This window comes from Schistocerca cancellata, chromosome 2, assembly GCF_023864275.1.
Source record: "Schistocerca cancellata isolate TAMUIC-IGC-003103 chromosome 2, iqSchCanc2.1, whole genome shotgun sequence".
Taxonomy (NCBI): domain Eukaryota; kingdom Metazoa; phylum Arthropoda; class Insecta; order Orthoptera; family Acrididae; genus Schistocerca; species Schistocerca cancellata.
Window position 1 is genome coordinate 1,114,854,067 of NC_064627.1, and position 22,927 is coordinate 1,114,876,993.

Here is a 22,927-nt window from a genome sequence, read left to right on the forward strand (position 1 = left end):
TCTGTACTTTTGCAGCGTTGGCACGTGACGCAGGAGCATGCTCATTGCTGGCAGTCCTTGTTGAAATTTCTCCACACAAAGCACCCCACTACGAGGCAGGCGGATGCACGAACACCGGGGTGGGCTAAATTATGCAGTGTGTTGAAGACAGCTCAACAGAACGTGGTTGGGATGAGGGGGCGTAATGAGCCCGTACTGTCGTCACACCAGATCGCACCAGAAATGCCAGGGAATGTGGTGTGGACAAAGCGCATTGAAGAGGTAGAGTCTGAAATCAGGTTTTGCGTGACCTCGTCGGCAGGTTGGAGGTTAGGCAGTTCAGAGAGGTCTAACAGTGAATGAACGGTGTCGACTCGTGAAAGGAAATCAGCAACTATATTGTCAGCACCCTTTATGTGTCTGACATTGGTGGTGAACTGAGATATGAAGTCCATGTATCTGAAGCGGCGATGAGGCGGGTCAGCTGACGGGTTTGTAATGGCTGCAGCCAAGGGTTTGTGGTTTGTTAAAATATAGAAAGGGCGTCCCTCAATGTCGGTCTTAAAATGCTTGATCACTTTGTAGACTGCGAGCAACTCCCTGTCAAACGCGGAATGTTTCCGTTGTGCATTGGTGAGCTTGCGCGAGAAGAACTGCAGAGGCGAAGTTTGGCCATCGACTGTCTGGCTAAGGACAGTGCCGATGGCAGTATTGCTCGCGTCTGTGGTGATGAAAAGCTGCGCATTGGGATGAGGATGGATGATGGTGCAGGCCTCGGCAAGAAGATTTTTGAGGGCAGTGAAAGAGGCAGTCATAGCAGGGGTCCATAGAACGGGCCGAGATCCAGAAGTCTCGGTGCCTGCCAAGACGTCCGTCAGTGGAGCCTGAATCTCCACAGCCAGAGCTAGATGTCGGCGGTAATAATTAACCGTCTCCAGAAAGCGTCGGAGCTCTTTGAAAGATGAAGGTCTGGGTAGGTTTAGTATTGTTTGTACTTTCTCAGGGGGCACTGAAATGCCATCGGCAGAGAACCGAAAACCAAGAAAAGTGACAGTGGGTTGATGTAGCTGCAATTTGTCCTGGTTGGTCTTGATGCCTGCTGCCGCTAGAGTGTTCATAACAGTTTGCACATGTCGAATGTTGTCCTCGATGGAGGAGCTGAACTCAAGAATGTCATCAAGATATGCAAAGCAGAATTTTAGTTCGAATAGCACTTTGTTGATGAAGCGTTGCCAGGTCTGGCTTGCATTTTTCAGACCGAAGGGCATGAATCGAAACTGAAATAACCTGATTGGGGTGGTGATTGCTGTCTTCTCGAAGTCTTTAGGAGCCATGGGGATCTGGTGGTAGGCCCATTTGCAATCAATGACAGAGAATGTGGTCGCAACAGCGAGGGAACTGGTAAAGTCGGTAATGTTGGGTATGGGGTAGGTGTCCACAATTGTTCGTGCGTTTGGTCGACGGTAGTCTCCGCACATGCACCTTTCTTGGCTGTCATATGAATTGGCATAGACCAGCTACTGGCAGAGGGTTCAGTGACGCCAGAGTTTAGAAGTTCAGAAATCTGCTTTTTAAGGTCGGAGATGCGCTCAGGACAAAGTCGACATGGTTTAGTGGAGATCGGAGGGCCTGGCATGAGGTGAAGCTTGTGAACCGTGCCGTTGATGATGACGGAAATGTTGCCGGCGGCACGGGAGGCGGATCGTTTACATTGTGTGGCGGGTGGGGCAGGCGAGGCGAGGTCATGGTGTTTGGAGCCACTCAGCGGATCCGACGGGAGCCGAGATGGCAAAGTGTCACAGGAGTCAACGTGACAAGATGGCCGCCGGACCAAAGCAGTGTTACCATGGTCGGGTGAGCTCGATAGAGCTCGTGAAGCATTAGTGAGTCTATTGTACCAGGGCGCGGCTTGTGGCAGCACGGTTGCGGGCGAAATGCTTGGCATGAGTGCACTGTTTGTGTTGTCAGTGGCGGTTGCTCAGCGGCGTGCAGGAGCCGAAGCTGCATTGTTTGAGGTGCTGTCTGCGAGTGGAGAGGGGTAGCGGGAAGTAAACACACGGAAGTTGAATTGCTGGGATTGCAAGCAGATTCGGCGCGCTTACTGACCTTCCTTTGTCCTTGCTGTAATGTCTGTAATTCCTTTGCTGCATCGGAGAGCTGGAGCTGTGTTTTGTGGAGCTGGAGGGAGAGCTCGAAGTTATCCTTGTGTAGTCAAGCGATGAGTTCAAGCTCAACAAGGCACTTATGCATGGTTTCTTGTAACGTCGTCGACAGAGACAAGCATGTACGGATGAGATGAGCCCGGGCCGATGTGTCACGTGGTGGGTTACTTGACGGAGCACAGGGGAAGTGAGACTTGGACGGATGGTGAAACACAGTGTTTCACACTAGGTCTGGTGAAAGTTTGTGGTGTCGCAAGAAGTCAATGCCTAGTATAGGTTCTTCAATATTGCACACTAAAAAAGTCCACTCGAGTTTGCAGTTTGTGGAGAGTGAGACGATGTGTGAGGTTGAACCCGAGCATTGTAGTTTAGTGGAATTCACGGCTTGCAGTGAAGTATGATGAGGGCAGATGTTTGATGGCACTAAGGACATGGGCAGCAGTGAAACATCGGCACCTGTGTCCACTAGGAAAAGGTATCCTGACGAAATGTCTTTAATGTAAAGTCGTCCACAATTATCCAGTCGTTCCCGGACAGAATGGAGCACTAGGGGGTGCCTGTCATGTTGTGCGCAGACCTTTAAAGACCTTTAAATATGTCTGCTTGTGTCTGTATATGTGTGGATGGATATGTGTGTGTGTGCGAGTGTATACCTGTCCCTTTTTCCCCCTAAGGTAAGTCTTTCCGCTCCCGGGACTGGAATGACTCCTTACCCTCTCCCTTAAAACCCACATCCTTTCGTCTTTCCCTCTCCTTCCCTCTTTCCTGATGAGGCAACAGTTTGTTGCGAAAGCTTGAATTTTGTGTGTATGTTTGTGTTCGTTTGTGTGTCTGTCGACCTGCCAGCACTTTCATTTGGTAAGTCACATCATCTTTGTTTTTAGGTATATTTTTCCTACGTGGAATGTTTCCTTCTATTATAACCATTATATACACTCCTGGAAATTGAAATAAGAACACCGTGAATTCATTGTCCCAGGAAGGGGAAACTTTATTGACACATTCCTGGGGTCAGATACATCACATGATCACACTGACAGAACCACAGGCACATAGACACAGGCAACAGAGCATGCACAATGTCGGCACTAGTACAGTGTATATCCACCTTTCGCAGCAATGCAGGCTGCTATTCTCCCATGGAGACGATCATAGAGATGCTGGATGTAGTCCTGTGGAACGGCTTGCCATGCCATTTCCACCTGGCGCCTCAGTTGGACCAGCGTTCGTGCTGGACGTGCAGACCGCGTGAGACGACGCTTCATCCAGTCCCAAACATGCTCAATGGGGGACAGATCCGGAGATCTTGCTGGCCAGGGTAGTTGACTTACACCTTCTAGAGCACGTTGGGTGGCACGGGATACATGCGGACGTGCATTGTCCTGTTGGAACAGCAAGTTCCCTTGCCAGTCTAGGAATGGTAGAACGATGGGTTCGATGACGGTTTGGATGTACCGTGCACTATTCAGTGTCCCCTCGATGATCACCAGTGGTGTACGGCCAGTGTAGGAGATCGCTCCCCACACCATGATGCCGGGTGTTGGCCCTGTGTGCCTCGGTCGTATGCAATCCTGATTGTGGCGCTCACCTGCACGGCACCAAACACGCATACGACCATCATTGGCACCAAGGCAGAAGCGACTCTCATCGCTGAAGACGACACGTCTCCATTCGTCCCTCCATTCACGCCTGTCGCGACACCACTGGAGGCGGGCTGCACAATGTTGGGGCGTGAGCGGAAGACGGCCTAACGGTGTGCGGGACCGTAGCCCAGCTTCATGGAGACGGTTGCGAATGGTCCTCGCCGATACCCCAGGAGCAACAGTGTCCCTAATTTGCTGGGAAGTGGCGGTGCTGCGTAGGATCCTACGGTCTTGGCGTGCATCCGTGCATCGCTGCGGTCCGGTCCCAGGTCGACGGGCACGTGCACCTTCCGCCGACCACTGGCGACAACATCGATGTACTGTGGAGACCTCACGCCCCACGTGTTGAGCAATTCGGCGGTACGTCCACCCGGCCTCCCGCATGCCCACTATACGCCCTCGCTCGAAGTCCGTCAACTGCACATACGGTTCACGTCCACGCTGTCGCGGCATGCTACCAGTGTTAAAGACTACGATGGAGCTCCGTATGCCACGGCAAACTGGCTGACACTGACGGCGGCGGTGCACAAATGCTGCGCAGCTAGCGCCATTCGACGGCCAACACCGCGGTTCCTGGTGTGTCCGCTGTGCCGTGCGTGTGATCATTGCTTGTACAGCCCTCTCGCAGTGTTCGGAGCAAGTATGGTGGGTCTGACACACTGGTGTCAATGTGTTCTTTTTTCCATTTCCAGGAGTGTGTGTGTATATATATATTTTTTGCCTTTACTAATGTCTGCTTGTGTCTGTGTATATGCGGATGGATATGTGTGTGTGTGCGAGTGTATACCTGTCCTTGAATTTTGTTTGTATGTTTGTGTTTGTTTGTGTGTCTATCAACCTGTCAGCGCGTCCGCCGCTCGTGGTCTCGCGGTAGCGTTCTCGCTTCCCGAGCACGGGGTCCCGGGTTCGATTCCCGGCGGGGTCAGGGATTTTCACCTGCCTCGAGATGACTGGGTGTTTGTGTTGTCCTCATCATTTCATCATCATCCAGGAAAGTGGCGAAATTGGACTGAGCAAAGATTGGGTAGTTGTACGGGCGCTGATAACCACGCAGTTGAGCGCCCCACAAACCAAACATCATCATCATCATCAAGTATTCATCAAGTATTCAACCTGTCAGCGCTTCTGTTTGGTAAGTCTCATCATCTTTGTTTTTATATATATTATTATTATATATTAGTAATTGGTAAATATATCTAAAAACAAAGATGATGTGACTTACCAAACGAAAGCACTGGCACGTCGATAGACACACAAACAAACACAAACATACACACAAAATTCTAGCTTTCGCAACAAATGGTTGCTTCGTCAGGAAAGAGGGAAGGAGAGGGAAAGACGAAAGGATGTGGGTTTTAAGGGATAGGGTAAGGAGTCATTCCAATCCCGGGAGCGGAAAGACTGACCTTAGGGGGAAAAAAGGACGGGTATACACTCGCACACACACACATATCCATCCACACATATACAGACACAAGCAGACATATACAAAGGCAAACCAGTAAATCTATTACATTTTCAGTGGCCTTGTAGAGGAAATTTCATTCTTACTTTAATATAAAATGCTATCATTTAACACAAGCAGGGCACAGTTCTTATACGCATGTATTTAGCGCCATCTGCAGGCCAATTTTTCTCGGTCGCTTGAGCCTGTATATTTGTAACAGATGGCCTCTCCCTCTGGCATGATGTACACTTAACATATGCAAATATTTTATCCTGTGACTCCTATTATAATTTTATGTTGGTAAGAGTCTCTAACTGTGGGCATTTACCAGTGAGAATTCATTCTGAAGAACACTAAATGTACTCTGGGTGCTATCTAATGTCATGGCTTGGGATAATTTTTGTTTTTGTCCATGTTACATACGACAAGAGATGCTTGGTTTCAGCTATTCTAATGTACCACCATGTGATGTACCAAGTGAGTATGCTTACAAACCTTTGTTTCGCAACTGGTTGGCTGATTTTTTAACCTCTTCCAAGTCTAGATATCTTAATTTTGACATCATTATATTTATATACAATACTATACATTACAAAAGATAGTTTAGAGTGGATTACAAAAGCTTACATACATACCCACAGCACATAGAAGAAGAGAGAGATACAAAGCATACCTCACCAACTGACAATCCCTGAAAGAAGACCTTAGTCCTCTGGTATCAAGTTACTAAGGAGAATGCCAAAATACGTACAAGATAATACATTCTATTAACTTCTTAACAAAACTCAAAGGCTATCTGATGGAAAAGGAATTTTACAGTGTCAAAAAGTACCAATTAAATTAAATTTTTATAATTTTTTTTTTTATAATCAGTGTTATTAGAGAGTGTAATTAAAATGGTTGTTCCAAAGAAAGTAAGCAATATGAATGTTTTCTGTGTTTCCCATGTCCAAATTACACATAAACTTTCTGTATACTGCAGGATCAAATAAAATTCAGATCAATTAGATGTCACATGGTATATTGTCACTGCACGTCTTCCCTGTCATCTTATATACTGACTGTTCCAACCACAGACTAATGATTTATATTCTAAACTACTTTAGTCCAATCAAAATCATCCAACATGAAAGCTATACTTAACAGATAATGCAGGATGGAAATGGAAACAAAAGACAGAGAAAAGTAATAAAACTTGAAGATCTAGAGGAGGGAGCCCATCACAATATCGATACAAAGGAAAAGGGAAGATATAGCATGAACAAAATGTTAATATACAAAGCACTGATAGGGAGAGAATGTTAAGAAAGGGGGGTGCTAAGAAACCAAATAGGTGTTCCAAATTCATTTCCCATCCCTAGTAAACAGAACGACTGCTGTTTGAAGGTATGAACCAAATTACTCAAGTTTTTACAGAAACATATGCTGTTAGGCTCCATGACACGTGGAGTAATAGCGCACTGGAGAGTACTGCAGTGTTTTCTATCATTCATTCTAGTCTGAACTTACTAGTGTGTGCCAATATAAAACACTGGAAAATTTTTTTGTTCAGTTGGTAGAGCATGTGTGTGCTCCTGCAGGCACCCGTTACTTGACTGCACATGTTTTGACCGGTCTTTTGTCACCTAAGGTTTTTTTTTATTTTAATCCTTTAGGATCTTTGCCCTCTGATGAAGCAGACATCATTCGCCAATTCTAATCAACAACAAGGACACCCAGTCTAGAATCTGGTGGCAACAAATTCCTCTCTGAAGTTTAGAGTCATTTACAGTAAATTCACTTTCAACAAAACAATGCGCAGCTGTACACTTTCATTTCAGTTGTGACAAAATACATGCAGGAAGAAAGAAGCTCTCCCTTATACACAGACTGCTACAGAAAGATGAGTGGTGTAAAGGGTCTAAACTCCACTTTTCTCATGAAATGCAGCTACAGCACAGTTTGTACTGCATATCAAGTTTTATAAAGCTAATAAATAAAAGTGACATACAGAGGTAATGAACACTTATATTTTTGTTTAATCAAAACTGAAATACTGTTACACATTTGCATGTTCAGTTTACATATCCAGATTTTACACCCTGCAAGTCACTGGGTGTGGTGGAGGACACTTCTGGTACCCAGTAATAAACAATGAGTACTACAGTATCACATACATTTGCAGCTTTAAGACAAAAATACTAGCATCCTGAAATCTCCCAAAATTCCATTGACTGTTAGCAAGGTAGCCAAGGGCCTAAATATGATGTATAGATAGTAGTTTCAGTTCGCTTCTGATAAGAGAATTCCACATAAGATTGTTATTATACAGGGTGTCCCAGCTATCTTGTCCACCCAAAATATCTCTGGAACAATAACAGCTATTGGAAAACGACTTTCACCAGTATCAATGTAGGGCTGGGGCCCATGAATGTACATATTTGGAAACATTCTAAAACGAAAGCATATGTGTTTTTTAACACAAACTTATGTTTTTTTAAATGGACCTCCTATATTTTTTCTTCAGCAATCCATAGCATGACAAAGCAAATACACAATGGCGTTGATTGCACCGCAATATTCCCATTACATCCCAAGATATTAAGACGCAAAGTTGACGCTTGAAACACCCGACATGCGCTGCTAGCGCACGTCCTGAGGCTCAGGCATGAACCCCATGCTGCCCGTAATCGCGATGTGATTGACATGCGTAATCACACCTCCATACTTACCAAGATGTCCGAAACGAATAATACGGTCTGCTGCCATCAACTCTCATAAGCACATAATGGTTTCCCTCTTGCACGTTTTATGTATCTACATACACAATATGAACCAGTACCGATCGGTGTACACCCGTCAGGTTGTCTTATTTATCCTGCACACCCAAAATAAGGTTTATCTAATGCGTTATATGACCCATTGTGCCTGTCGCGCAGGGCTTGGCTCTACCTAGTCAAGTGTCTAACGTAGTTCCCACTACTGCCACAGTTACCACTTCGCCTTGTTTATGATTTGCGACCCATGCAAACTCCTGTACTCCACCACCCTCCGAGCATCCCATTTGTTGTTGCTTTGGCGTGCAGTACACCACTTGCCAGTGTAGTCGTGCATCAGAGTAATCTACTGACGGCACGGAGGTAGTACACATTGTGAATAAACGTTGTGTTGTGGAACTTATACTGTACAGTATAATGTACACACATGAAGATATGATAGAAATGTCGCTGATCTGTGTAGAATGTACGTTGATGGGAAATACGTTATGAGATTGCTTGTTTGTTGATAGTACTGTTAGCGAACATTATGATTATTAAGTTAATATGTCTGTTTTCTACCCTACTCTACATACCTGTACTGTACCCTGTTGTAGGTGGACGAAATGCTGTTCCGGCAGAACGACTGTACAGAAGACGATTCCCTGACAAGCCATCGCCTTCGCACCGGATGTTTGGTCGTCTCACATCTCGTCTATGTGAAACAGGAAGCTTAAATCCAAGACCTCAACATCGTCCTAGAACACGCACAGATGAACGTGCTGAAGTTGCTGTGCTCGCTACCATAGCTGTGAATCTTCAAATCAGCACACGTCAAACTGAACGTGAAGTTGGTGTGTCGAAATCAAGTGCACAGCGTATTCTTAAACATCATAAATTTCATCCTTACCATGTTCATTTACACCAGGATTTTCATGGAAATGACTTCCGCAATAGGGTAACATTTTGTCGGTGGGCTCAGCAAAAATTTCTGACTAATCCAAATTTTTTTGCAGATGTTCTCTTTACCGACGAGGCATCATTCTCCAACAAAGGAATTGTCAATATGAGGAATATGCATTATTGGTCCGCAGACAATCTAAAATGGCTCCGTCAGGTAGAGCATCAACGTCCGTGGAAAGTTAATGTTTGGTGTGGGATTATTGGAGATACCATTATCAGACCTTTCTTTATAAATGGCATCCAAAATGGCAGACAATACTCCAGATTTATACGACACAATCTTCCAGTTCTCTTGGACACCGTACCTTACACCGCTGGATTATTTTCTTTGGGGAGCAGTGAAGGATGCTGTTTACCAACATGAACCAACAACACCAGAGGAAATGAAGCAATGCATTATTGATGCTTGTGCAGCCATCAGAGAGGAAACAGTAGCACGAAGTAGGGCATCCTTCATCCGCAGAGTGACCCTATGTATGCAAGCCAATGGGCATCACTTTGAGCATGAGATGTGAACGCTATGTTTAGTATGTAGTGCTGGTATCACACTGGAAGTTTCTACAAAGGGCCATTTTACCCCAAGTGATGTTAAGAAACATTTGTTTGCAACAATTTGTCATTTAACACATTAGATAAACATAACATTGATAATTATGTGATAATAAAACTAATTGGTTAAACATGTTTACACTCATCTTCTATGTCCTACCTGAACTTCCCAAATCAAAACATTTTTACTTAAACAACGGTAAAACTTTTAGTCCACTTGCTCGTTTCACTAAAACCATCAACATGAATTTTACTATTACGAGTGAATGATTAACTGTCACTTGCACTAGATCTACAGTAAAGTAAAGTTTTAACGTTGAACGGCATTACCTTTTTAGTAACGGATTAACGATAAGCGAAGTTAACTTTGTGGCTAACGTTGCGGTACACAGATTTGTTACAGAACCGTATCACCCCTAGCCTATGGGATAAATACCTGCTGGAATGTACGACGTTAATGCAGGATGGCAGCAGACCGTATTATTCATTTCGGACCTCTTGTTAAGTATGGAGGTGTGATTACGCATGTCAATCACATCGCAATTACGGGCAGCATGGGATTCACGCCTGAACCTCAGGACGTGCGCTAGCAGCGCATGTTGGGTGTTTCAAGCTTCAACTTCGCGTCTTAATATCTCGGGATGTAATGGGAATATTGCGATGCAATCAACGCCATTGTGTATGTGCTTTGTCATGCTATGGATTGCTGAAGAAAAAATATAGCAGGTCCATTTAAAAAAACATAAGTTTGTGTTAAAAAACACATATGCTTTCATTTTAGAATGTTTCCAAATATGTACATTCATGGGCCCCAGCCCTACATTGATACCGGTGAAAGTCGTTTTCCAATAGCTGTTATTGTTCCAGAGGTATTTTGGGTGGACAAGATAGCTGGGACACCCTGTATATAGTGTCAACAAATCAGCAAAAGATCGAAAATGTTATATGTTAATGCATTAGATGACATAATATTATCGTACCTTTGAGTGAAAGCACTTCGATCAGCTAATCATGAGCTTTTATCGTGATATTTCATGTGGTGTAGCTTCACCAACTGTTTCCGAGAATGGCCACGAGACACCAAGTGCGATAATAACCTGGCCGGATACAGAGTCTGCAGATTGTTGTTACTGAAGGTTAAATCTTTTAGGATGTTCTTCTAAATGATTGACATTTAGACCCCTCTGCTGAGATCTTCTTCATGGTTTTCTGGTATTCATAATTAGCTTTTAACTGGTACAATGGGTTGTACCCTCTGCCATGCAGCTCACGGTAGTTTGCTGAGTATTGATATAGATGTAGATGCAGATGTAGCTGAACACTTCCCTGGGCCACATGTGACATTACTTCTACATCTGTCTATGACCTTCCATCCAACATGACATACTTCATATCCTCACTGCAAAGAAATGCTCAATCTAGTCACAAACTTCATCTGATATCGCATATGATCATACTTTCATTAATAAGCATTACTGCGGTACTGAGTCAAATGGTTTTTGGAAGTTAAAAAATAATACATTCACCTGCTTGCCTTGATCCGTAATTTAAGAATTTTGTGTTCGAAAAGTGTAAGTTGATTTTCACATGACTGGCAGTTTGGTTTTTGGAATCCATGCTGGTTGGCATGAAGACCATTCTGTTTCAATTATATTTAAGCTCAATACAACTGAGGAATGGAAAAAGGGACTGATACATCACATATTACAGTTTCTATCGAGCAAGAAAGCTCAAGTTGACTGGATCCAAGAGGTGCACATGAATTTGGAGAGCAACTGGAATACAGTAAATTGGGATGTGCTACAAAAATGTCCTTTCAAACTGATAATTGAAGTTGCCACAGGTTACCATACACAATTAGAAAGAGAACAAAAACACTGTGGACAGAGGAGCAAAGAAGGTTGGAAAGTGTACAAATGAAAGAATACTGGACAACATATTCCACAGACTGCAGGTATACACAATGTGCACAGTGATAGTGAAGAGAGAAGTTAGAACTATTTTTTGTAATGTAAGTTATCTTCTGTAAATCACACATTTCCAAAGAACATTGTACCATACGGGCAAAATGAATAAGGCATTGCAGTTGTTAAGACAATAACCTGATATTCAGAAGTAAGGTTTGCTCTCTCCAGCTATCCTGACTTAGGTTTTTCTGAATCATTTCAGTTAAATGCCGGAATGGTTCCTTCAGACAGGCCACAGCCACGGCTCATTACCTGTCCTCTCCTAGCAAAAACAATCTTATATATTCTACATGTAAGCTATTATATTTGAACTATTTATTTCTGTTGTGTTATGACAAATCCCGTATCACTGTGAGATGATCCTGAATGAGGAAATACATAAAAGGAATCCCAAAAGAATATTTGGAAATGATGGTAACACATTTTGTAGAAAAATAAACAACCTTGTCATGTTTGAGGGCATTATATTCTATATTGGAAAATGACACATTAGAATCAAGACTGTTAAGAACGAAGAGTTCTGGTTGGGCAGAATGGAACATGTCCCTACACACACTTTGCTAAAGGGGGATTCCATTGTCATGAATGGGGCAGGTGCACTAAATTTTTCGTCAATCAAAGGCTAATATAACAAAAAGTATACACAAAAATAAACTAAAGACTGATTGATGATTATAAAAATATTTGTTTTACCTTCTCTTCAAATCTGAGTATCAGAAAAACACCTTGTGAGGTGTTAATCATCTTTAAAACCTTGTCATGTGTGGGGCAACTAATGGCTATAGTATTGAATGCCCACCAATATTTTACAAGTGAATCATGCACTTGTTTTCTTTTGAAAACATTGAATAACATGATTAAAACAATTATCTATATGATGAAATATCAACAAATGTAACATTATTAATATTTACTTATAAAAACTGCAATTGAAGACAGTCACAGGTGGAAAACACATTGTTTCATGAAGTAGAATTTGTTTTCATAAGTTAAAATTAATTTTATTGTATTAATTTAAAGACAAGTCACCAGTTAACATATTTAGACTCCACTCCCTATTTAAATAACCTTTCAGTAAAGTTTTGTTAATTTCATTTTCCATAGGATCATTCTGATGAGAAACCTTCACCCAATACAGATACAAATTGGTGTGATGTACAGTGTAGGAAAAGAACTTTTTGATCTACAGATCAGCAAGTATCATTCACAACACGAAAACAACAAACCAACAACATACACAAAACGAAGCAGAATGCATCTGCAAAACCAAAAATGCTGTATGCAACTGCACTAAAGAAAAGTGTAGAGGAAGAAAGACCTCAAGCATCTGCCATAGCTTCAGTCAGAAATTCAAGTACTAGAGAAAGAAAAAAATCAGATAATAGGCACTGGTGAAGAACAAGGAATGCTATATAGAGTGAAAATAGCATGGTTTCATTTAGGAAAAGTGAAAAACAGCACAACAACTGAAAATTTCACCAAATTCCTTGAGAAAATCTTTCCAACTTTCATGTAGAAAAACTGGAAACAAAGGGTGTGAACAGCAGCTTCAAGACTGGTGTGGACTTCCATCTAAAGGACAAGATGATGGACACAACACTATGGCCAAAGAATATTGTTGTCACGCATTTTTTATTCTGGAGATCGACCAGTGCCCCAGTAAAATAGTGCCCGAAATAAAAACCCAAGGCCCCATAATATCTCACTAACAGTAGAGATAATAGTTATACGCCCATAGTTATAGCAGTTGTTAATGTACAGTGTTTAAGAACCAAGGTGGACCTTCTATCATTCTTTGTAGAAGAAGTCAAGCCAGATGTTTTATGTATCTGTGAACACTGATCAGATGAAGCAGAAGGTGACTATTACAGAGCCATTGAATATTTGGACATGGTAAATTCATGGTATCGAACTACTACAATTCATGGTGGTGTATCTGAATATGCAAGCAAGACTCTTAGTGTAAAGGAAATAGACTTAAAAAAACTTTTCCACCGACCTTGATCTAGAATTAGCTTCACTAGTGTTAACAGATAATGACCTTATTATTGTCTCTGTGTACCACTCACCAGATGGTAATTTTGAAAACTTCATTGCACAAGTGGAAACCTGTTTGTCCTATCTAACACATCTTAAATCTAAAATTGCACTGTATAGAGATTTCAACATACATATAGGTGATGGAAGCACTAAAGAGAGAGTCTTCATGACTTTGATAAATAGCTATGGGCTATTTGTTGCAAACCGACTGCCAACAAGAGGTGATGCCTGCCTACACACAGTTATCACTAACCTCAATATCTGGGACCATAATATCAATGTAGTTGAACCAATGATTGCTGACCATAGTGCATTAGTAGTGGAAATAAGTATGAAATGCTCGAGTCAACTGCAACCAAGCCCATGGCACTCCAGTTACACATTTAGTAAAAGGATCATAAAGAAGAGAGACTAAATGATCTTAAAATAGCCCTGCCAAGTGTAAACTGGCAGCAAAAAATTGCAGGAATGGGGGCCAGTGCCTCATTTGAACATCTGTTCCAATCATTAAAAGCTAAATTTGATGATTTATTTCCAGAAATCCACAAGAAGTATCCTACAGGCAAAGCTAAAGGAAGGGACAAACCTACTACAGGGAAGATGTTGTATACCCCTGAGCTAAATAAATTAAAATGCATTGTGCTAATTTTCCGGGACTATATGAAAGTAGCTAGAGATCTCCCATCTAGAGACCTGCTTCATTGTAACTATGTAAGAGCCAAACGAATTTATAGGAAGCAAGTGGAGGAGGCAAAAAAGAGATACAATGACAGGTTCATTGAAGAGGCTCACAATCCATGCAAAGCAGCTTGGAATCTGGTAAATGAGTGCAGAAAAAAGCCCACCTCAGCCTTAAATTCTGGTAGCCCTGATGCCTTCAATCAGTATTTTGTTAGGATAGTGAAAGATACTATTAAAGAAATACCAGACTCAGGCTTAGTCCCCATAAGTCACATGAGAAACATAACCAGTAGCACTTTTGAAAACTGGAAGGAAGTGCACCCTAAGAACATCGTAAAAATAGTTAAGTCATACAAGAACTCAGAGAGCAAAGATATCTATGGTATGTCTTGCACAATGCTGAAGAAAATTATTCTAGAGCTTGCTCAACCATTATCCATAGCAATTAACAAATGCTTATCCTCTGGTGTCTTCCCAAAATTTCTTAAACTAGCATGGACAGTACCAATCTACAAAAAAGGTGACCCGTGTGAAGTGTCCAACTACAGACCAATTTCTATCATTCCTATTCTAGCTAAAGTTATGGAGTCTGTTATGAAACTCCAGTTACAGAATTATTTTGAAGTAAATAAGCTCTTCCAGGACACACAGCATGGTTTTCGCAAGGGAAAGTCAATGTTTACAGCAGCACTGGACTTAACCAGAAAAATAAGGCAAGGATTCGAAGACAGAGAAAGTGCGGCACTGACACTCTGTGATCTTAGCAAGGCATTTGACTGCATTTCCCACAAGATACTGCACAATAAATTGAAGTGTTACGGTGTCGGAGGTGTTGTTCTGGCAACTTTTCAGTCTTATCTGGAAAACCGGAGACAAGTGGTATCAATTCATGGAGCAACATCACAAGAACAAAAGCTGGAACATGAAGTACCTCAAGGGTCCATCATAGGGCCTCTCCTGTTCCTCATTTATGTCAATGATATGGGTTATAACAACAATATGTTACAGTTTGCTGATGACACCACCCTTTTTGCCAAAGGAAGAACTGCTGCTGAATCACTCCAAGAAACAGATGTACTCTTCCAAAACATTAAAGAATGGTTCATCAAAAATAAAATGAAAGAAGAAAAAACACAACATCTGATATGCACCCTTAACAACATCGGATGCCATGATAATATGGAGGCTGTCAAACTGTTGGGCTTCAAGATAGACAGGAAACTAACAATGAACGAACACACAGTGTACATGTGCTCCAAGCTCTCCCGTGTAATATATCTTCTGAGGAGGTTAAAAGGTGTATTGAGTGACCATTATCTCATAACAGTATATTATGCCCTATTCCATAGCCACATCAATTATGGCCTACTGTTATGGGGACATTCTGCAGGTTGTAAGGATGTGCTAATTCTACAGAAAAAAGCTCTCAGAATAATCACATCAAGCAAAGACAGGAGCACTGCAGGCCTATATTCAAGCAGTTAGGAATTATGACAGTCTTCAGCCAGTATGTGTTTTTATGTCTCATCAACATGAAAGAAAACCAAGGAGTCTTCAGCATGAGGCAAGATATACACAATCACAAGACCCGTAACAAGAGGAGCATCGAAATACCCAGGTGTCGACTGACGGGAACGCAAGACAGCTTTCCAGTAGTTGCCCTAAAGATGTTCAACTCACTGCCTCAAGAAGTGCAATCCCTGCTGCTAGGAACATAAAGAAGGAGAGTAGCACAGGACCTGAAAGAACACCCATTGTACTCCATTGGTGAATTCTTTAATAGTGACCAAAGTGAATGGACAAACAAATATTGTTTCTATTAAGTATAAATGTCTTAATTTTGTGAATATTTTTTTAAACATAATTAACCTTGACGCAGTCTGTCCAGTCATGGCTGGTAAACGACACAGATTTAGTAATAAAGTAATAAAGAACAGTAAATCCTACAAATGTGGAATGAGCCATTTTACTTTCACATTGCAAATTAATTTGTAAATATGGCTGATGGTTGCTTGTTGGACATTTATAAAGAACCTAAAACAAATGTGTCTTTGTAAGTGATACCCGCCACCTTTTATGCATTACAATAATAAAAAGTCTTCTATAGAATAGGAGACGTCAAGAAGAAACTTTTCCAGTTCATTTTCAAATTTTGCTTTGCTGTCTGTCAGACATTTTGTATCAGTGGGTACCTGATAAAAACATTTTAGTTGCAGCATTATTCACCCCTTTTTGCATTAAACCCAACTATAATTTGGAGTAATGAAATGTCATTTTTCCTTCTGGTATTGTAATTACGTACGTCATTGTTCCTTTTGAACTGCAGTGGATTATTTAAAAAAAAAATCATGAGGGAATACATATACTGTGAACCAGTCATCAGAATGCCCAACTCCTTTAACAGATGTCTAATATATGATCATGGGTAGACACGATATTTTTGAGCAATGAAGACTTTTTTTTCTTAAAGATGAGTTACACCTGAACATTTTTCTACAGGAGATTACTGAATGAAAATGTATTTCCTGTGAATGCTCTCATCTGCAACATCCTCAGTTCTGCACCTCTAGGGGCATTATACCAATGATAGGTGTAACACGTGGTGTGGAAATAACAAATGGGGTGAAAATTTCAAAATTCCTACGTGTCCATATTGATGAGAATTTAAAGTAGAAAAATCAAATTTTGAAACTCCTAAAACAACTTAGTTCAACCTCATTTGCATTTAGAGATATTGCAAATGAAACTGAACTAACCTGTTTTAGGAGGTCAAAAATCTGATTTTTCCAGCTGAAGTTTTCATCAATATGGACACCTAATAATTCTGAAGTTTCCACCCTATTTATTATTTCCACACTACGTGTTACATGTATCATTGGTACAGTGCCCCTAGACATGCAGTACTGAAGATGATGTGTGCTTTTGAAATTGTGGGTGAGACCATTCACAGGAAGCTTTGTTTAGATACACTGAAGCACCAAAGGAACTGGTATAGGCATGCATGTTCAAATACAGAGATATGTAAACACACAGAATATGGCTCTGCAGTTGGCTATGCCTATACAAAACAAGTGTCCGGCATGGTTGTTACTTCAGTTGCTGCTGCTACAATGGCAGGTTATCAAGATATAAATGAGTTTGAACATGGTGTTGTAGTTGGTACATGAGCAATGCGACACATCATCTCCGATGTAGCGATGAAGTGGGGAATTTCCCTTATGACCATTTCACAACTGTATCATGAAAATCAAGACTCCGGTAAAACATCAAATCTCCTCCATCACTGTGGCCGGAAATAGATCTTGCAAGAATGAGACCGACGACAAGTGAAGAGAATCATTCAATGCGACAGAAGTGCAACCATTGTGCAAATTGCTGCAGATTTCAATGCTTGGGCCATCAACAAGTGTCAGTGTGCAAACCATTCTACAAAACATCATCAATATGGGTTTTCGGAGCCGAAGGCCCATTCGTGTACCCTTGATGACTGTACGACACAAAGCTTTATGCCTTGCCTGGGCCCGTCAACACCGATGTTGGACTGTTGATTACTGGAAACACTTTGCCTGGTCAGACGAGTCTCATTTCAAATTGTATCGAGCAGATGGACGTGTGCGAGTATGGAGACAACGTCATGAATCCATGGATCCTGCATGTCAGTAGGGGGCTGTTCAAGTTGGTGGAGGCTCTGTAATGGTGTGGGGCATGTGTAGTTGGAGTGATATGGGACCCCTGATACATCTAGATACAACTCTGACAGGTGACATGTACATAAGCACCCTGCCTGGGGTCACCAGTATCCATCCATGTCCATTGTGCATTCCTGCGGACTTGGGCAGTTCCAGCAGGATAAAGTGACACCCCACACGTCCAGAATTGCTACAGAATGACTCCAGGAACACTCCTCTGAGTTTAAACACTTCCGCTGGCCACCAAACTCCCCAGACATGAACACTATTGAGCATATCTGGGATGCCTTGCAACATACTGCTCAAAAGAGATTTCCACCCTCTCAGACTCTTGCGGATTTATGGACAGCCTCACAGGATTTATGATGTCAGTTGGATTCATGGTGTCAGTTCCCTCCAGCATAACATCAGACATTAGTAGAATCCATGCCAAGTCATGTCGCGGCACTTCTGCATGCTCGTGAGACCCTACACCATATTAGGAAGGTGAACCAGTTTCTTTGGCTCTACTGTGTACATGAGGAAGAATAATGGTGTAACACTGAGCCTTTGGGAACGCCATACCTAATTTCTCATCACTTAGGATAATGTCTCTTGACCACATTAAGTACAACTTACTTCATTCTTTTGGTTAGATACGACATTATCCATTGGTTTGCTACCCCATCAACTGCACAAAACCTCAATTCATTTAGCAGAATACTCTGATTCACACAGTCAAATGCCTTTGACAAGTCGCAAGAGTATCAACTGGCGCTATCTTGCTGTTTAATGCGTGTAAAACTTGGTGAGTAGACAATGTAAATGGCTTTCTCAATCGGAAAACTCTTCTGAAATCCAAATTGTTTGCTGAGTTAGTATTGCTGTTCAGTTGATAGACTATTCTACAATACATCACGTACTCAAAAAATTTTTAAAATGATGTTAGCAGTGAAGCAGGTCGGTAGTTATAGACACCTCTCTATCACCTTTCATGAAGAGATGTTTAACAACTGCAGGTTTCGGTTTCTCTGAAAGAACTAGAGTTAGTGTTGCAACAGTGAACTCTAAATTCACGGGGATCGCTGGTCATGCATTACAAATGCCTCTATACATTGCAACTGATATAGAAGTTCTAAATTTGACCGTAAATTGCTAAAGACCAAGAAAATACGGAGTGTATATAGTGTATGCATGTAATAAGTAAAAAGGGCATTATCATTTAAAATTGACTGAAATTTGTTCGGAATTTTTGGTACTTATTTCGTCAGCTGTTATTTCCAGATTGTATATTTGACTTACAAGTGACACCTCAGTACCGATATTACGGGGTCAACGCACTTGCACCGTTTGGGTGGGGTTGCGCTCCAACGCGAGAGACTCGGTAGCCTATTTCAAAGTAATATTTGGAAGGAAGCAGTGGTGATAACAAATGTATATTGCATATACATTTTGTTACCTACATATTTTGGTAGGAGATCTTCGTAGATTTCCAATCCTGATGAATCGTACAGGTATAGTTCAACCACATCGTCCGTATCCTGGATTGGAATCTGCTTCACAAACAAATCAGCTCCTAAAGTCTAGAAGAGAAAATAAGGATTTAACTTTCCTTCCATTCCCTGCGTAATGCGAAACGAAGTAACTTAAAAATTGTTCTTTTACCATTGTATAACTTTTCGGAAACTGTCTACCCTCTGACAACAACATTTGCATTAAAGCAGTTTTACCGACAGTCGAATCACCGACAACAGCACACTTTACCCGAAGTATATTGGGCATCGTGGGAAATAATACTTCTGTAATACCAGTACTGCTTCTGTCTTCAGCCAACGGAATTCTTGTTTAAACTGTTTCAGCTTGTTGCTAAGCAACAATTTATGTTGCAGAAAACGAGAAGTCAGATGGGTATTTGTTTTGTTATCTTTTACAACTGAATTACTTCAATTTATAACCATTTATCGGCTCGTGACTTTGTTCATCTCCGACAGCAAGCTATACCATCGCCTCACGCCTGTAAACATACAAGCTTATTTTCCGCGAAAACAAAACAAAACACTGTGACAACTCTTTCATTCCAATAACAGGTGATGCAACAAAAGGTGTCGCTAATGAGTCATCCGTTGATATTCTAGGTGTTTGAGATCGGTAAACTTTTTTGTGCTGTCATTGAGTGAAACTGATTGGTCCATAGACAGGGATGGTTTGGGCGTATTAATTTTATTCACATCTAAACCAGTCATTTAATTAAATTACGGTGTCTTCGTTTTTAGATGTATTTTACATAAATAAATTAAATCGTGATCTCAGTATTTGAGCATTAGATGAAAAAAATCTCAACATTCGTAATCAGAAGAAAGAGTCTAGTAAACTGAACAGCTTTGACATAGCGTTGAAGCCGTTTAGATATCTGTGAGAAGGGCGGGTTACACAGGTTGACGTAGACAGGCAGGCGTCGCTGCAGAGAATGTTTAAGTGACATACCGCAAGGTTTATGAACAACCGTTGGCCGGAAGTTTGTATCCTCCATTCAAAAAGATATTATCTGGCGTATAATAGTTAAAAGTGTAAAAGTGAAGTGCAAATTGTTGGTTTCTCACTTCCTAACCTAATTTATTGTACGTTATTTGAAAGCAAAATGCTGAAGTTCATCAGAGGGAAAGGCCAGCAGCCATCAGCTGAAAGACAGAAGTTACAGAGAGAGCTATTTGCTTTCAGAAAGGTGAGTACTTCTTCAGTATAGCTCTTCGTCGCACCGTCATTTAATAGACGGTTGGACACAGTTTGTTGTTCAACTACATGGAGGTTGCAAACGTCGTTATGATTTGTGTGACAGTGTAAGTGGAAGTATCGCTTTTTTACTACTACAATGGTAACACTTATGTAGTGGGATTAAGAGCTTGTAACTAATTCTTGAGTTGCAAGAAATCGTTTATAATTTAGTCTTGCACCGGTCGTGTCTTCGTTTCTTATTGTTTTGATACTTGACAGTTATTTACAACAGGTGTGATGTTCCATGGGACAAGAATGTGTGTTGTTCGTTCAGTCAGAACAAGCAGCTTCGCAATTAAAAACTGACTGGGGATTTATTTATGTTTTTCGAATACTTGGTACTAAAATCGTCCCATCTATATCTGTCAAGTGCTATTGGGTTTCTTTCGGTCTAAGATTAATGGACTGCAGTACATTGATGGATGCTTATTAGTGTTACCACAGCAATGACGCCATAGTAATGCCCTTATTGTACAGCAAATATCACCACTATTATGTCGTGTGATTAGAAACGAGTCACATTATAACCTGCAAAGTTTAGTCTTCCCACGTTTAAAGATTTACTCCACAGTGGTTGCTTAATCTCTGCATGGGTCGATGAGTGGTGATATTGAATTGGTCAAAGAATACAAGACCTCCTATTACCTGTAAACTACAGTTCAAAGAAATTCTGTAGTAGATCTGGCTTTATTCTCTACACATTGTACGTTTCATAATAGTTATAGCCTCTAATGATGTAGGCATACCACTAATTGTAGATGTTAAGATTTATTTGATTACAACAATACTTACTGTACAATCCCAAAATACTTTTACGTGGAGTCTGAGTATTATATTTGAAGTCAATTGACTGGTTAATAATGAGTCCTCTCACTCACAAGCAGCTAAGTTTGTTCTCTATATCTGCCATTTTAGATCACAAAGAGTGCAATCTGTAAAAAATCCTTTTTACTCTCTCAGGTCAGAAATTCTGTGGGCCTACATATTTATTTATGGAATCTCAGTCAAAACACAGATATGGCACCGCTTGCTGTGAAGGATTGTAAAATGAAGCTGCTGCACAGTATAGAATTTAGAGTTTGATGTTACATTTATTTCCCTTATGTGTGAAGTCAGAGTATTCAAACAGTATTAAAAAGTTAAAATGTTCACATTTAATTGATTGTATATACTTGTAGCTATCAGAAATTCATGTGATGTTAATTTGCACATTCAGTTCCTTTCATGAATTCTGTGATAATGTTATTTGCTGTAAGTTCTCTGCACGTCAGTATGAATAGGTGTGTAAGATCACATATTAATGTTTGAAAACACATGTGCATGAAATGTGGATTACAGTAGTATATGACGGTGAAAAAGTTAGTTTTCTTAGTTATTGTGTAATGTGCATTCAATCAACTAAGATTACAGCTTTGGGGTAATCTTCCTTTGATAACTAAAAAGTGGTTTACATTGAGTGGTGCTTGTTTGCCTTGCAATATTAATGGGAATGAGTTCAGGGTTAATGAAATGCTAGTTGCATGTAGTATTGAATAACATTTTGTAAACAATGGGAATGCAGGGGTGGCTTGCACTTCTGCTCCATCTCTACTCTGCAGACAACTGTGAATACGTGGCAGTGAGTACAGTGTTTTGTCACAGGTATTAGGTTTTTTTTCCCATTCCATTCATGTCCTGAGCATGGAAACAATTGGTGTTTAAGTGTGTGTGTGTGTGTGTGTGTGTGTGTGTGTGTGTGTGTGTGTGTGTGTGTGTGTGTGTGCGCGTGCGTGCGTGCGTGCGAGATCGCACGCGCGCGCGTGCTGTCGATAAGTAGGAGGGCCATTATATATTCCTAGTATCATCATTTAAAGCCTGTTCCTGAAACTCAGTAAGTAGGTTTTCTTGGACTCGTTTATATATAATATTCAGTAAGTAGGGTTTTTGGGGATAGTTTGTCTATTGTAGAGTCTACTTGTTCAGTTTCTTCAGCATCTCTGTGACCCTCTCCCTAGCGTCAGATCAACCTGTGAGCACTCGTGTGCTGCCCTTCTGTGTATACTTTCAATATATCCTTTTAGTCCTATTTGGAATGGGTCCCACACAAGAGAGCAATATTCCAAGATGGGTCATATGAGAGATTTGTTTGTCACCGATTGCATTTACCAAGTAATTTACTAATTAACCAAAGTATACAAAGTGCTTTACCAGTGACTCAGCCTGTAAGATCATTTCATTTCACATCCGTACAAGGTTACACCCAGGTATTAGTAGGAGTTGGACGGTACAAACTGTGACTCGGTGATGTTATAGGATAGGCTGCTGTGTTTTGTTTTTTGAAG

The 22,927-nt window shown here is 41.2% G+C and overlaps 2 protein-coding genes across 7 annotated transcripts in view; one reads left to right on the forward strand and one right to left on the reverse strand.

Annotated features, from left to right (window-relative positions):
- LOC126163146 (intraflagellar transport protein 27 homolog) overlaps positions 1-19,874 on the reverse strand; it is a 52,526-nt gene extending 32,652 nt beyond the window's left edge. Inside the window, exons 1-2 of the mRNA XM_049920075.1 lie at positions 19,500-19,874; positions 19,298-19,417 (exon numbers count right to left, since the gene is read on the reverse strand). Of these exons, the coding sequence (XP_049776032.1) occupies positions 19,298-19,417; positions 19,500-19,616 (237 nt within the window). The 5' untranslated portion in view covers positions 19,617-19,874. The remainder of the gene's footprint in view (positions 1-19,297; positions 19,418-19,499) is intronic.
- A 374-nt stretch (positions 19,875-20,248) lies between these two features.
- Positions 20,249-22,927, forward strand: part of LOC126163145 (lethal(2) giant larvae protein homolog 1) — a 379,746-nt gene continuing 377,067 nt past the window's right edge. For 3 of the 6 annotated variants that reach the window (XR_007535167.1, XM_049920072.1, XM_049920074.1), the window contains exon 1: positions 20,249-20,556. Coding sequence is in view for 5 of the 6 variants with exons in the window: in XM_049920072.1 (XP_049776029.1) it covers positions 20,473-20,556 (84 nt within the window). In the remaining variant the exon portion in view is untranslated. The remainder of the gene's footprint in view (positions 20,557-22,927) is intronic. The other 3 variants (XM_049920069.1, XM_049920071.1, XM_049920070.1) reach the window with 3 other exon arrangements.